The sequence below is a fragment of the Coregonus clupeaformis genome, chromosome 13 (genome assembly GCF_020615455.1).
Source record: "Coregonus clupeaformis isolate EN_2021a chromosome 13, ASM2061545v1, whole genome shotgun sequence".
NCBI lineage: Eukaryota > Metazoa > Chordata > Actinopteri > Salmoniformes > Salmonidae > Coregonus > Coregonus clupeaformis.
The window spans coordinates 7,437,009-7,454,332 of record NC_059204.1 but is presented as its reverse complement, the minus strand read 5'-3'; the positions used below and the strand labels follow the sequence as shown (position 1 = coordinate 7,454,332).

Genomic DNA, 17,324 nt, shown 5'->3' with positions numbered 1-17,324 from the left:
GAGTAGGAGTGTTAGGCAGGGGGACCTGCTCTGTCTAAGTGAAGGTAGGGAAACCCTGTTTTAGGCAACACCTTGCTGTGTGAGGATAGACTGAGGAGACCAACAGAAACACCTCAGGAGCTTTGTCCTCCATAGACAGACAGGAGAAGACAGATAACACCAAAAAACTCATAACACCTCACTAGACTTCAACACCGGCTGAATTCTTCCCCTAGCAAGGACGTGTATACAGACCGAATAAGAAGGCCAACAAACGCAGCCTGTTACAAACGCAGCCTGTTACAAACGCAGCCTGTTACAAACGCACCCTGTTACAAACGCACCCTGTTACAAACGCACCCTGTTACAAACGCAGCCTGTTACAAACGCAGCCTGTTACAGACGCATCCTGTTACAAACACACCCTGTTACAAACGCACCCTGTTACAAACGCAACCTGTTACAAACGCACCCTGTTACAAACGCACCCTGTTACAAACGCACCCTGTTACAAACGCACCCTGTTACAAACGCACCCTGTTACAAACGCACGCTGTTACAAACGCACCCTGTTACAAACACACCCTATTACAAACGCACCCCTGTTACAAACGCACCCTGTTACAAACGCAGCCTGTTACAAACGCAGCCTGTTACAAACGCAGCCTGTTACAAACGCACCCTGTTACAAACGCAGACTGTTACAAACGCAGCCTGTTACAAACGCAGCCTGTTACAAACGCACCCTGTTACAAACGCACCCTGTTACAAAAGCACCCTGTTACAAACGCACCCTGTTACAAACGCAGCCTGTTACAAACGCACCCTGTTACAAACGCACCCTGTTACAAACGCACCCTGTTACAAACGCAGCCTGTTACAAACGCAGCCTGTTACAAACGCACCCTGTTACAAACGCACCCTATTACAAACGCAGCCTGTTACAAACGCACCCTGTTACAAACGCAGCCTGTTACAAACGCATCCTGTTACAAACACACCCTGTTACAAACGCACCCTGTTACAAACGCACCCTGTTACAAACGCACCCTGTTACAAACGCAGCCTGTTACAAACGCACCCTGTTAAAAACGCACCCTGTTACAAACGCAGCCTGTTACAAACGCACCCTGTTACAAACGCACCCTGTTACAAACGCACCCCTGTTACAAACGCACCCTGTTACAAACGCAGCCTGTTACAAACGCACCCCTGTTACAAACGCACCCTGTTACAAACGCACCCTGTTACAAACGCACCCTGTTACAAACGCACCCTGTTACAAACGCAGCCTGTTACAAACACACCCTATTACAAACGCAGCCTGTTACAAACGCACCCTGTTACAAACGCAGCCTGTTACAAACGCATCCTGTTACAAACGCACCCTGTTACAAACGCACCCTGTTACAAACGCAGCCTGTTACAAACGCACCCTGTTAAAAACGCACCCTGTTACAAACACACCCTGTTACAAACGCACCCTGTTACAAACGCAGCCTGTTACAAATGCACCCTGTTACAAACGCACCCTGTTACAAACGCAGCCTGTTACAAACGCACCCTGTTACAAACGCACCGTGTTACAAACGCACCCTGTTACAAACGCACCCTGTTACAAATGCACCCTGTTACAAACGCAGCCTGTTACAAACGCAGCCTGTTACAAACGCAGCCTGTTACAAACACACCCTATTACAAACGCAGCCTGTTACAAACACACCCAATTACAAACGCAGCCTGTTACAAACGCACCCTGTTACAAACGCAGCCTGTTACAAACGCATCCTGTTACAAACACACCCTGTTACAAACGCACCCTGTTACAAACGCAGCCTGTTACAAACGCACCCTGTTACAAACGCAGCCTGTTACAAACGCAGCCTGTTACAAACGCACCCTGTTACAAACGCACCCTGTTACAAACACCAGCATAGAAAGAAAAAGACGGTAGCATGACGTTCTATTGCTTTGATGCAATACATTTATTATTTAGCGTTTCTGCTTATATTTAGCAGCTTTATTGAGGAAGAATTTTACTTACTATGACTGTGATATGTGGTTTTCCTACCTAGCTACCTTGAGATGAATGCACCAACTGTAAGTCGCTCAGGATAAGAGCGTCTACTAAATGACAAAAAATGTCATGTAAAAATGTTTTCACAGCAAGATGGCCTTCATCAATGTTTTGCGATAAAGCTCAAATAAACGGCTAATTACGCCTCGAATGAATGGCAGCTCTTATCTCACCAGTCTAGAACTAAATCCTCAGAGAATCTGATCTCTGGGAAATGTCTTGGCAGGTTTTACTAAACAGGTGGTTAGTTAGTCTGAGCCTTGCGTTGGTTGTAGGAACAATCCTCTCCAGTCAGTGAGTGTAACCCGGAGAGAGAGAGAGCAGTTTACGTAAGATCAGACTAAGCGTTCGGTTTTCGCACCAGGTGCAAAGTTACCAGCTGTTATGTTTTAGAGGGGGTATCTATACTTATCTATCTATACTTATTAAGCTATACTAATCTATCTATACTTATCTATCTATACTTGTCCTCCCGAGTGGCACAGTGGTCTAAGGTAGCTCAGTTGGTAGAGCATGGCATTTGCAACGCCAGGGTTGTGGGTTCGATTCCAGTATATAAAAATGTATGCACTCACTAACTGTATGTCGCTCTGGATAAGAGCGTCTGCTAAATGACTAAGATGTAATGTAAAATCTATCTGTACTTATCTATATATTCTTATCTAGCTATACATATTTCCTGTTAACATATTTGTTCTTCCGGTAGTTCTATTGTTTCTGTGTCCCTGTGGAAAGAAACAGGTGCAGTTCTATTGTTTCTGTGTTCCCTGTGGGAAGAAACAGGTGCAGTTATATTGTTTCTGTGTTCCCTGTGGAAAGAAACAGGTGCAGTTCTATTGTTTCTGTGTTCCCTGTGGGAAGAAACAGGTGCAGTTCTATTGTTTCTGTGTTCCCTGTGGGAAGAAACAGGTGCAGTTCTATTGTTTCTGTGTTCCCTGTGGGAAGAAACAGGTGCAGTTCTATTGTTTCTGTGTTCCCTGTGGGAAGAAACAGGTGCAGTTCTATTGTTTCTGTGTTCCCTGTGGGAAGAAACAGGTGCAGTTCTATTGTTTCTGTGTTCCCTGTGGGAAGAAACAGGTGCAGTTCTATTGTTTCTGTGTTCCCCGTGGGAAGAAACAGGTGCAGTTCTTTTGTTTCTGTGTTCCCCGTGGGAAGGTGCAGAACTTTGCTCTGGGGCACGAAGCAAACACTTCTGGCCCAAGAGAGAAGACCCCTATAGGGGTGAAAGGTGAGGCTCGGGGGGGGGTAGAGCTTACTGTACACACTCACACACACCGACATTAGAGGTGTACTCTCACACATAATCACAACATTGACTGAATATATCTTTTGAATTGACCTAAATCGTGTCCACAGTATCAACTCTGTTTCCTTCAGGCAGATCAGCTGGACTAGGGAAAGGTAACACACCACTCTGACATTCTCAACGTAAACACACTGAGACCTCAGACCCAGCTAGGACCATAGAAGTCCACTGTAGATCAGCTACCTAAAGTAAGTATATTTTTTTACCTGTCAACTGTCAAACTCAACTGTCCAACCCTTAACACAGAAAGCTTATCATGTTCAAAATATTGGGTTAAATCATCTCTAAGTAACTTCAAACCAAGGCTGGGATTCAAACAAACCTACATACGGTGCATCGCACTGCACTTGACCACTACAGGCAATTTCCGTGACTTTAGCAGAGATCACATTCGCTGTAAATGACACGGATATCGGTTAAAACATAAATTACCTTTAAAAGTCAAGTGCAGTGCGACGTTAGCACATTCTGTTCTGGTTGAATCATGACCCCCTGTCATTGAGTTGATTTCAATGGGTCACACATTTTTGAATATTGTGAGTTTGTATTAGTAGTGGCTTTTGAAACAAATCGAACCATGGATGACTGTCTTTCAGCCAATATACTGCTTTCAGGATAAGTTAAGAAAATACAGGTAAAGGTCAAAAACAGATATCCCTGACCTCCAGACCCATCCCTCAGCTGTTTACCAAAAGAAGTGTCAGGGTTACTGCTTTGTTATTGTTTCAACTGCCGGATTGCTCCTTTTAAGGGCTGACCGACCTTAGAGAGGGGCAGGACGAGCAAGGCTCCGCCCCCACTGGACTCCACGATGACGGCCAGGAACTTTGGGTTGACGGCACAGAACGAGCTGTCCCACGTCACCTTGGAAACGCGTATGTCATCGTAGCCCTGCTCCGTCTTCACCGCCTGGCCGAAGACGTGCCGGAACTTACTCTGTCGCATGCGATGCTGCGACTCATCGCTATAGAGACAAGGGAGGGAGGGGTCGGGGGGGATAAAGTTGAGTGAGAGAGGGTAAGAGAGAAAGAGGGAATGAGAGAGAGAGAAAGAGGGAGTGAGAGATTGACAATCTCAGATCTATACAATTTCCATCAATCAATCATTTAATCAATCATTCAATAATTTTGGGAAATACTTATTGACCAAGAGAAGTGGTATGAATCCATACAAAATACAAATACAACTTGAATCATGTGACTGATCTCACCTCCTCCATTGAGAAGCTACACTCTAAAAAAAAAACATGATGGGTTGTTTGGTTGACCCAACTGCTGGGTTGCAGGCGTTGGGTCACTTAGTTGGATTTTTCTTTAAAAACTGCTGGGTTATTGATGCTGGGTGCTGGGTTATTGATGCCGGGTTATTGAGATATGACCCAGCGGGTCAGATCAGAAGACTAGTTGCGTGGCTTTCAGATAGTTATTTTTGGTCACCTGTGAGAGGAAACGTCATCATCTGTTCTGTTGTATTGTCATCACATCTTAAGGTTGAACAGCGTTAATGAGGCTTACACAAGTGTATGAGTTCCTAAAGTGCCTATGCATATCCCAATGTTGGGATAGGTAAATAATAATGTTGTGAAATGTATATTAGAATATGTCATGTGCAAAAAATATTCTAGGAGAAATGAAATGTATAGTGTATAAACTTAACATGATGAACAGGAATGACATTTACAAAGCAGCACATCTTGTCTAACTTTGCTGTTTAGTCTAGTATAGACACCGGAGTTGCCTAACCCGTTCACAGGATTGGGTAGCCCTTTCCTGTAGTCGAATGACCAAGTGGCCTCATGGGTGGATTGTTATTCATATTTTTCATAATTTCATAATTAATAAACATTATTTCAAAAATACCCACTGAAAATCTGGTGTTTCTATGTCAAACGGTTTTGTTATATTTCAGTCTTCTGTAATGTATACCTAACAAAAATATGAAAATGTAAAATGTTGGTCCCATGTTTCATGAGCTGAAATAAAACATTTTCCATACGTACGAAAAGCTTATTTTGCTCAGATTTTGTGCAATTTTTTTTTTGCATCCCTGTTAGTGAGCATTTCTCATTTGCCAAGATAATCCATCCACCTGACAGGTGTGGCATATCAGGAAGCTGATTAAACAGCATGATCATTACACAGGTGCACCTTGTGCTGGGGACAATAAAAGGCCACTCTGAAATGTGAATTTTTGTCACAACACAATGCCACAGATTTCTCAAGTTTTGAGGGAGCGTGCAATTGGCATGCTGACTGCAGGAATGTCCACCAGAGCTGTTGTTAGAACATTTAATGTTCATTTCTCTACTATAAGCCCCCTCCAACATCGTTTTAGAGAATTTGGCAGTACGTGCAACCTGCCTCACAACCGCAGACCACGTGTACGGCGTCGTGTGGGCGAGCGGTTTGCTGATGTCAACGTTGTGAACAGAGTGCCCCATGGTGGGGGTGGGGTTATGGTATGGGCAGACATAAGCTACGGACAACAAACTAAGTTGAATAACCACGCCAGCCCAGGACCTCCACATCCGACTTCTTCACCTACTGGATTGTCTGAGACCAGCCACCCGGACAGCTGATGAAACTGTGGTTTTGCACAACTGAAGAATTTCTGCAAAAACTGTCAGAAACCATCTCAGGGAAGCTCATCTGCATGGTCGTCATCCTCACCAAGGTCTTGACCTGACTGCAGTTCAGTGTCGTAACCAAATTCAGTTGGCAAATGCTCACCTTCGATGGGCACTCGCACGCTGGAGAAGTGTGCTCTTCTCAGATGAATCCCGGTTTCAACTGTACCGGGCAGTTGGCAAACAGTGTGTATGGCGTCGTGTGGCCGAGCGGTTTGCTGATGTCAACGTTGTGAACAGAGTGCCCCATGGTGGGGTTATGGTATGGGCAGGCATAAGCTACGGACAATGAACAAAATTGCTATTTTATAGATGGCAATTTTAATGCACAGAGATACTTTGACGAGATCCTTAGGCCCATTGTCGTGCCATTCATCCGCCACCATCACCTCATGTTTCAGCATTATAATGTACGGCCCCATGTCGCATGGATCTGTACACAATTCCAGGAAGCTGAAAATGTCCCAGTTCTTCTATGGCCTTCATACTCACCACACGTCACTACCCATTGAGCATGTTTGGGATGCTCTGGATTGACCAATATCCAGCAACTTCGTACAGCCATTGAAGAGGAGTGGGGTAACATTCCACTGGCCACAATCAACAGCCTGATCAACTCTATGCGAAGGCGATGTGTCGCGCTGCATGAGGCAAATTGTGGTCACAGCAGATACTGATCCACGCCCCTACCTATCTTTTAAGGTATCCGTGACCAACAGACGCATATCGGTTTTCCCAGTCATGTGAAATCCATAGATTAGGGTAAAATTAATTTATTTCAATTGACTGATTTCCTTATATGAACTGTAACTCAGTAAAATCCTTAATTGTTGTGTTTATATTTTTGTTCAGTGTATATGAGAAAAAAGAAGAAACCCACACACTGCTCTTGATAGTATCACTGCTCTTTATTAAAGGGGAATGGAAACACTTTAGGATGTAAATCTAAGCATAGAGACGCATTCAATCCACTAATCTTAAACATGTGCCTTTAACAAAAACACCTCTATATTTAGTATTTTGATCGTTTATTTGAGCTATGGTCAGCGCCGACCGACCATCATCAACATCGCTGACTTCGGAGTCAAGCAAAAGCCGGACTGAGGCGACACGAGTCAATGGAGCCTGAGGCGACGTTAACCGGTCATGAGTCATGACTGTTGTTGGACGAGGCTAGCGTTAGACACTGGACTACTTTGCTGCAACACTAGTTGAAGGTAACTAGCTAATTGCGTCTGAAGTGTTTTGTGTAACACCCCCCCCAGCAACTAACGTTAGCAAGCAACTCAACTGCAACTAATATTGCAACACAGTTTCTCTGTTATTAGGTAGTTACTGTAGCTATCTTCCACCTCAGATAAAGTACTGTAATACATTTTGTTAACAGATTTGTCTTTGGAATGTTTTGTGAGCTCCACCTCATTTAGCGAGACTGAAGTTGACATAGCTAATGTTTGCTGAAAAATAAATGTCCCGTGTGTGTGTGTGTGTGTGTGTGTGTGTGTGTGTGTGTGTGTGTGTGTGTGTGTGTGTGTGTGTGTGTGTGACATAGCATACAAGACAGATAGCTTGTTAACGCCAACCAATATATTTGGGTTCAGTTGTCTTAACAAAACGTTTGTTTGTGTTCAGGAGGACATCTTTTTCATCCCTGAGAAGGTTTTCATCCTGGAGGAGACTGTGCAGGAGGAGGCAGAGGAGGTTTTCATCCTGGAGGAGACTGTGCAGGAGGAGACAGAGGAGGTTTTCATCCTGGAGGAGACTGTGCAGGAGGAGGCAGAGGAGGTTTTCATCCTGGAGGAGACTGTGCAGGAGGAGGCAGAGGAGGTTTTCATCCTGGAGGAGACTGTGCAGGAGGAGGCAGAGGAGGTTTTCATCCTGGAGGAGACTGTGCAGGAGGAGACAGAGGAGGTTTTCATCCTGGAGGAGACTGTGCAGGAGGAGGCAGAGGAGGTTTTCATCCTGGAGGAGACTGTGCAGGAGGAGGCAGAGGAGGTTTTCATCCTGGAGGAGACTGTGCAGGAGGAGGCAGAGGAGGTGCATGCAAATCCATGTTAGTTCTAAGGCTATTGTGTATTTCAAGACACAATCTGTCATCCCTGAGGCCATTTTGGATATAAAAGTGACAATATAAAGTTTATGCAGTGATTCTTGAATATAACATTAGCCTAATAGATGCCTTAATTGTTTTCTACCAACAGGAAAGAACGGTTAGTACAGCATGCCAAACTGACCCCTGGGTGCCAGACTGATCCTGTGCTGCGGTGGAGAAGAGGTCCACCGGGACCATCACTAAAGAGCTCGAGGCCCGGCTAGATTGCGCTCACGACCATCAGTATACAACCGAGTCCTGCCCCTATCCGCCACAGACGGAGCTGACGGAGAGTGAGAGTGAGTTGAGTGAAGACCAGGACTCGCTGAATGAACCGGAGAGCTCCAAATCACAATCATCACAGTGTGAGCCAAGATATACTATGGAAGAGTGTGTGCAAGATCCGAAATACAGTTGAAGTCGGAAGTTTACATACACTTAGTCATTCAAACTTGTTTTTCAACCACTCCACAAATTTCTTGTTAACAAAATATAGCTTTAGCAATTCGGTTAGGACATCTACTTTGTGCATGACACAAGTAATTTTTCCCACAATTGTTTACAGACAGATTATTTCACTTATAATTCACTGTTTCACAATTCCAGTGGGTCAGAAAGTTTAAAAACACAAAGTTGACTGTGCCTATAAACACCTTGGAAAATTCCAGAAAATGATGTCATGGCTTTAGAAGCTTTGGATAGGCTAATTGACATCATTTGAGTCAATTGGAGGTGTACCTGTGGATGTATTTCAAGGCCTACCTTCAAACTCAGTGCCTCTTTGCTTGACATCATGGGAAAATCAAAAGAAATCAGCCTCCACAAGTCTGGTTCATCCTTGGGAGCAATTTCCAAATGCCTGAAGGTACCACGTTCATCTGTACAAACAATAGTACGCAAGTATAAACACCATGGGACCACGCAGCCGCCATACCACTCAGGAAGGAGACGCGTTCTGTCTCCTAGAGATGAACGTACTTTGGTGCGAAAAGTGCAAATCAATCCCAGAACAACAGCAAAGGACGCTGTGAAGATGCTGGAGGAAACAGGTACAAAAGTATCTATATCCACAGTAAAACGAGTCCTATATCGACATAACCTGAAAGGCCGCTCAGCAAGGAAGAAGCCACTGCTCCAAAACCGCCATAAAAAATCCAGACTACGGTTTGCAACTGCACATGGGGACAGAGATCGTACTTTTTGGAGAAATGTCCTCTGGTCTGATGAAACAAAAATAGAACTGTTTGGCCATAATGACCATCGTTATGTTTGGAGGAAAAAGGGGAATGATTGCAAACCGAAGAACACCATCCCAACCGTGAAGCACGGGGGTGGCAGCATCATGGTGTGGGGGTGCTTTGCTGCAGGAGGGATTGGTGCACTTCACAAAATAGATGGCATCATGAGGAAGGAAAATTAGGTGGATATATTGAAACAATATCTCAAGACATCAGTCTGGAAGTTAAAGCTTGGTCGCAAATGGTTCTTCCAAATGGACAATGACCCCAAGCATATTTCCAAAGTTGTGGCAAAATGGCTTAAGGACAACAAAGTCAAGGTATTGGAGTGGCCATCACAAAGCCCTGACCTCAATCCTATAGAAAATGTGTGGGCAGAACTGAAAAAGCGTGTGTGAGCAAGGAGGCCTACAATCCTGACTCAGTTACACCAGCTCTGTCAGAAGGGATGGGCCAAAATTCACGCAACTTATTGTGGGAAGCTTGTGGAAGGCTACCCGAAACGTTTGACCCAAGTTAATCAATTTAAAGGCAATGCTACCAAATACTAATTGAGTGTATGTAAACTTCTGACCCACTGGGAATATGATGAAATAAATAAAAGCTGAAATAAATCATTCTCTCTACTATTATTCTGACATTTCACATTCTTAAAATAAAGTGGTGATCCTAAGACAGGGAATTTTTACTAGGATTAAATGTCAGGAATTGTGAAAAACTGAGTTTAAATGTATTTGGCTAAGGTAAACTTCCGACTTCAACTGTATATAGTGTTTGTTTACATTTTCTTTGTTTACAGTGGGGAAAAAAAGTATTTAGTCAGCCACCAATTGTGCAAGTTCTCCCACTTAAAAAGATGAGAGAGGCCTGTAATTTTCATCATAGGTACACGTCAACTATGACAGACAAATTGAGAAAAAAAAATCCAGAATTTCACATTGTAGGATTTTTTATGAATTTATTTGCAAATTATGGTGGAAAATAAGTATTTGGTCACCTACAAACAAGCAAGATTTCTGGCTCTCACAGACCTGTAACTTTTTCTTTAAGAGGCTCCTCTGTCCTCCACTCGTTACCTGTATTAATTGCACCTGTTTGAACTTGTTATCAGTATAAAAGACACCTGTCCACAACCTCAAACAGTCACACTCCAAACTCCACTATGGCCAAGACCAAAGAGCTGTCAAAGGACATCAGAAACAAAATTGTAGACCTGCACCAGGCTGGGAAGACTGAATCTGCAATAGGTAAGCAGCTTGGTTTGAAGAAATCAACTGTGGGAGCAATTATTAGGAAATGGAAGACATACAAGACCACTGATAATCTCCCTCGATCTGGGGCTTCACGCAAGATCTCACCCCGTGGGGTCAAAATGATCACAAGAACGGTGAGCAAAAATCCCAGAACCACACGGGGGGACCTAGTGAATGACCTGCAGTGAGCTGGGACCAAAGTAACAAAGCTTACCATCAGTAACACACTACGCCGCCAGGGACTCAAATCCTGCAGTGCCAGACGTGTCCCCCTGCTTAAGCTAGTACATGTCCAGGCCCGTCTGAAGTTTGCTAGAGTGCATTTGGATGATCCAGAAGAGGATTGGGAGAATGTCATATGGTCAGATTAAACCAAAATAGAACTTTTTGGTAAAAACTCAACTGGTCGTGTTTGGAGGACAAAGAATGCTGAGTTGCATCCAAAGAACACCATACCTACTGTGAAGCATGGGGGTGGAAACATCATGCTTTGGGGCTGTTTTTCTGAAAAGGGACCAGGACGACTGATCCGTGTAAAGGAAAGAATGAATGGGGCCATGTATCGTGAGATTTTGAGTGAAAACCTCCTTCCATCAGCAAGGGCATTGAAGATGAAACGTGACTGGGTCTTTCAGCATGACAATGATCCCAAACACACCGCCCGGGCAACGAAGGAGTGGCTTCGTAAGAAGCATTTCAAGGTCCTGGAGTGGCCTAGCCAGTCTCCAGATCTCAACCCCATAGAAAATCTTTGGAGGGAGTTGAAAGTCCGTTTTGCCCAGCGACAGCCCCAAAACATCACTGCTCTAGAGGAGATCTGCATGGAGGAATGGGCCAAAATACCAGCAACAGTGTGTGAAAACCTTGTGAAGACTTACAGAAAACGTTTGACCTGTGTCATTGCCAACAAGGGGTATATAACAAAGTATTGAGAAACTTTTGTTATTGACCAAATACTTATTTTCCACCATAAATTCATTAAAAATCCTACAATGTGATTTTCTGGAATTTTTTTTCTCATTTTGTCTGTCATAGTTGACGTGTACTTATGATGAAAATTACAGGCCTCTCTCATCTTTTTAAGTGGGAGAACTTGCACAATTGGTGGCTGACTAAATACTTTTTTTCCCCACTGTACAAATGTTGGCGTAAAACAAGCTTATATTTGGGGTTCTGATCAGGTACGACAATTGAACTAAGCTCATGAGGCATTTATAAATTAGATTATTCAAGAATCAATGGTTACATATCATTAATTTATAAGTGCAAAAATGGATGTAGCAACTGCTGATTGCCCCTTTAAGGTATGCTGCTGTTGTTTGTCTATGGATCTTGTGCATGAGGCAAAGACTTGCAATCACAAGCCTTTTATGTGAATCCTCTTCTTGTTTCATTGGAACTTTTACAAACACCTTAATAACCCTGTAATTGACTATGTATTTTTGTAATCCTGTTTCTTTTATCTGTTTCCACTACCATGTAAATGACATATATTTTTAAAGTATCCTTTGATTCAACTAGCTGCCCAGTGTAGTTACCATTCCTTTCCAATAGGTGGCAGCCAAAGCTAGTTGAAGTCACTGCTCTAGCAACAGGGACCGGGATTAGGAGCAGGGTTGGGAAACACTGTTGGAGGTACTGGAGGAGCAGGGTTGGGAAACACTGTTGGAGGTACTGGAGGATCAGGGTTGGGAAACACTGTTGGATGTACTGGAGGAGCAGGGTTGGGAAACACTGTTGGGGGTACTGGAGGAGCAGGGTTGGGAAACACTGTTGGAGGTACTGGAGGAGCAGGGTTGGGAAACACTGTTGGAGGTACTGGAGGAGCAGGGTTGGGAAACACTGTTGGGGGTACTGGAGGATCAGGGTTGGGAAACACTGTTGGAGGTACTGGAGGAGCAGGGTTGGGAAACACTGTTGGAGGTACTGGAGGAGCAGGGTTGGGAAACACTGTTGGGGGTACTGGAGGAGCAGGGTTGGGAAACACTAATAGAATAAGTTGAGATAAGATATGATATTAAAGTACTTTATTAACTGTTCTGATACTGATATTACTGATTTGTTCTTGGACAAACTTTTGAATGAATAGAAACTAGGGTTGAATATTTTCCCGGTATTTTACAAATGTTCCATCCCGAGAATAAATCACTTTTCTCCCGGGTAACACTGTATTTCTCACCAAAACCAGAAGTGTCATTCGAAAGCATTATAAAGCATATCAATATGTCTAGATTTGATTAGCACTTTGATCTGCTTAAAATTCAAACCTGAGCCTGATGACCCATATATTAAATACATTTCATGAGCCCTACAATAACAACATTTAATGAGCCCAAGACCAAAAAAGGCCAAATGATTGTACTGTTATCCAATACATATATGATATAGGCTACTGCACATTATGCACAACAGAAAAACATAAAAGGCCATAGATGTAGCTAGCTATATAAAAGCCCATAGATGTAGCTAGCTATATAAAAGCCCATAGATGTAGCTAGCTATATAAAAGCCCATAGATGTAGCTAGCTATATAAAAGCCCATAGATGTAGCTAGTGTCGTATATGATGAGTGGTGGCAATTATTGCTGTCAACAAAGAGTCCGCTATGCTGCATCGTGTTTAAAGGCCTTTATTAAAACCACGAGATTACAGCATAGGTACAGACCCGCGGTGTCCGGAGAACGGCTCCCCGATTGCCATGGCCGTTCTGACGTCTCATCGTTTAACCCCTATTTATAAACAATGCAAAAAGAGGGGTGACTCCCTCTTCTGGCCAATCACCAGTCTCCCCTGGGGCATCACCCTCCAAACGCTACATTTGAACTAAGATCATAAAACAACATTCTTTGTTCCTCCAAAACATTTAACAAAGGCATAATCTTCAGATACGATACTAGCTATATAAAAGCCCATAGATGTAGCTAGCTATATAAAGCCCATAGATGTAGCTAGCTATCTAAAGCCCATAGATGTAGCTAGCTATATAAAAGCCCATAGATGTAGCTAGCTATATAAAAGCCCATAGATGTAGCTAGCTATCTAAAGCCCATAGATGTAGCTAGCTATATAAAAGCCCATCGATGTAGCTAGCTATATAAAGCCCATAGATGTAGCTAGCTATATAAAGCCCATAGATGTAGCTAGCTATATAAAAGCCCATAGATGTAGCTAGCTATATAAAAGCCCATAGATGTAGCTAGCTATATAAAAGCCCATAGATGTAGCTAGCTATATAAAAGCCCATAGATGTAGCTAGCTTTATGCTCTCTTGGGTAAATAAATGAAACAAGCTACAGTAGGCTAATCTTTTTGAGTGTGAACTGTATTACTGTACTGTATTGTATTATACTGTATTACTGTCCTGTATTGTATTATACTGTATTACTGTCCTGTATTGTATTATACTGTATTACTGTCCTGTATTGTATTATACTGTATTACTGTACTGTATTGTATTATACTGTATTACTGTACTGTATTGTATTATACTGTATTATATTCAAACCATGATAAAGCATAAGAGAACATGTGATTCTGGTGCAGCACGTGGCCTACAAAGCTACAAGTATAGGCTAGCGAATTAGATTTTAATTTTGAAATATAATAGGGCCTATTTGTATAATTAGTAGGCTGATGCATATATACCTTTCATAATATTTCCCCTGATGTTATTAGCCTACCTCCTCTCTCTCTCTATTGTTGCTTCATTCCTTCCTCGCTCTCAACAGTTAAATTAAATCACTTTTGTTGTCCTTATCTTCATCATTCTAAATGACATCCTTGAATAATATTGGACTAGAATTAGATGCAGACGGCTTTCGCTTCTCTTCACGAAGATTGAATGGTTATGGGTCTGAATAAATAACTGCTATGGTGTACCGCCGTCGCACGTTCGCTCGTCTTTCAAACTACACTCATCCTTCAAACTACCAGTGTTTTCTATTGGCTGCTGTATTTAACATTCAGCAAAAAAGAGCTTGCCTCCCTCTTCGAATAGTCTTTTGGTATAAGAAATGCAACAAAACAAAAAAATTGAGCTAAGGAGCGTTTTTTAAGGAGGCCAGCTGAGCACAGGTGCTTGCTTATAGTGCAAGAGCCAGAGGCTATAAGTTAGAAGCTTATTATGCATAACGCATAATTAATACGCTAAATATAAGGCTAATACTGCATTGAAATTATTACCTGAAAGAGGTAGGCTAGGACATCTATGTATAGGGCTATATATCAATCTAGAACAGGATGATCTATTTTGGATGCAATTTGAATGGAGTTGATGGAGAGAGAGAAAGACTGCCAGAGTGCTAGTGCGTGCACTGATTTAAAGCAACGATATTCGAGTGATATGCAGTTTTAAAACTCTGCAGCTGCAATTAAAAAACTCTAATCTTTACAATTAAAATCAAGGTGACCCCCGAAAGCCAGATGGAGAAGGTTTAAATTTGACGCGCATTCGGTCCTTATATTACTGTAGCATAGGCTATGCTGCAGCAAATGTAGGCCTACCTGTCACAAGAAAAAAAGCTACCATGATGAGATGATAGGTCTACATGCATTGTAAACTGCACTCCATACCGAGATGGGCTGTCTGTCCCCACCCTGGGCATTGAATCTTCATGCAGAGGCCATAGAGAAGCCAGATTTAGACATTGCATATCATTTAACAATTCCATTTCACGCCATGCTGTTCATATATATAATTTATTATAATTTACCGCTTCCTCACAGTTATTTATCCCGCGAAAAGGGAGTGGTTTTGGGCAGTAAATCTCGGTAACCGGGTTCCAGCCATTCAGCCCTAATAGAAACCATGCTGGTGAACACTATGCTTACAGAACATGTCTACTCTACAAAGGCATGATAATAATATGCCACTTAGCAGACGCAAAGCAACTTACAGTCATGCGTGCATACATTTTTACGTATGGGTGGTCCCGGGGATCGAACCCACTACCCTGGCGTTACAAGCGCCATGCTCTACCAGCTGAGCTACAGAGGACCACACTCTTAGTTACCCAACTCCATCACAAGAAGTTCTCTTTAAACAAGAATAGTTTTTACTGCTATCTTTAGGGACATTTGTCTTCTTATTAAACAGTTTGTAACACTGTAATAAGGTAGGCCTACTCTTTATAAACAAACCGTTCAAAGTTAAAATATAGTAATGCGCAGCTTTCTTGTTTGTTAATATCCCAGAAATAAAAGTTGAATTTACATTACATTCAAAAATGTAGTCACCTAGCAAACGCTCGTTTCCAGAGCGACTTACAATCAGTGCATTAAACTAGTTCCATTACAGTACAGACAAGTTCCGTTTGTCTGTAATGTTCCAGTCTGTCTGTCTGTCTGTCTGTCTGTCTGTCTGTCTGTCTGTCTGTCTTATCTGTCTGCTTATCTGTCTGCTTATCTGTCTGCTTATCTGTCTGCTTATCTGTCTGTCTGTCTGCCTGTCTGCCTGCCTGTCTGCCTGCCTGCCTGCCTGCCTGCCTGCCTGTCTGTCTGTCTGTCTGTCTGTCTGCCTGTCTGCCTGTCTGTCTGTCTGTCTGTCTGTCTGTGTTCCGATAGGAATTAGATTAGAACTCTTATATTCAGTGCTCTGCCCTGGCGCATGGCATGGCTCTCGAGACAGAGTGAAAGAATGACATGGTCACTTTCCTAATATAGACATGCCAAACTGTCCCTTCCCACCCCACCCCCAGCCCTACCCCTTACCCCTCTGGGGAGAGGGCCTAACCATCCCAAATAGTACAATGAAACCGATCTCCATGATCTGTCAAATAACAAGAATATCGGCACATACGCAGACATACACTCCATGTGCGCGTACGCGCGCGTATGGACACACACCTGGAAACCTGACACAGTAGACTAATAATTTCACCCCTATAGGGAGAGAAGGGGGTGGGTGTGTGGGGGGGTTAGTCCTCCCCCCTCCCGTGCACAACGTCCCCTCTCTTGCACAACGTGCTCCATTTAGTTCAGCCGTCACAATTTTAAACTCGCCACTGTCCGCGGAGAAAAAGGGCGCAGTCCCAATCCATGACTTTCCCAGCATTACTACGCAACACACAGACAACGCGGTAAAAGAAGCTGTCTGTTCAACTGCATCGATTATTAAGGATATTAGAACACAGCCGCTTTAGGTCAATTCATTGAAACAACTCACTCACTCACTCAGCTCGGTATTTGTTGGGGATCTCCACTGTCGTTTGCCCTCCGAATTCTCCTCTCCCCCCTTCCCTTGGTAGTTTTCTGTTCTCGGTAACGCTCCCTGCTTATTGAAGTGTTTTCTCTGGTTCAGTTTTGTACACTCCGTGAGGACTTGGCGGACGGGGAGCGAGGTATAACAACGACGCTCCTCAGCGGAGAGAGAAGGGAGTGGGTCTGAAAGGGGTGACAGAGAGAAAAGGGAGTGTGTGTGTGTGTGTGTGTGTGTGTGTGTGGTGGGGGGTCCTGTCTATTTTCGAAAGAGCCCTATCGGTGTCGGGCTATCTCTCGCGTGAGGGTGAAAGAGCTATAGATTGCGCTGGGACCGCGCGCCGGGGGTCAGGTGGTCGCGCGCCAGGCTGTTCTATACAAGAGCCTAAAGAGGGACAGTGGGATAGTGGCTTACATTAAAACGTAGACGACCTGCCGTGACTGTGAACTATAGTCTTCTATTAACCGTCAGATATGCCTAAAATATATATATATATATATATATATATATATATATATATATATATATATATATATATATATATATATATATATTAA

The 17,324-nt window shown here is 43.2% G+C and overlaps 1 protein-coding gene across 4 annotated transcripts in view; it reads right to left on the bottom strand.

Moving 5' to 3' along the window:
* LOC121579106 (coronin-6-like) overlaps positions 1–16,989 on the bottom strand; it is a 38,530-nt gene extending 21,541 nt beyond the window's left edge. For 2 of the 4 annotated variants that reach the window (XM_041893405.2, XM_041893406.2), the window contains exons 1-2: positions 16,743–16,989; positions 4,125–4,326 (exon numbers count right to left, since the gene is read on the bottom strand). In XM_041893405.2, the coding sequence (XP_041749339.2) occupies positions 4,125–4,307 (183 nt within the window). In that variant the 5' untranslated portion in view covers positions 4,308–4,326; positions 16,743–16,989. Of the gene's footprint in view, positions 1–4,124; positions 4,327–16,734 lie in introns of all 4 variants that reach the window. The other 2 variants (XM_041893404.2, XM_041893403.2) reach the window with 2 other exon arrangements.
* Between the last annotated feature and the right edge of the window lie 335 nt (positions 16,990–17,324).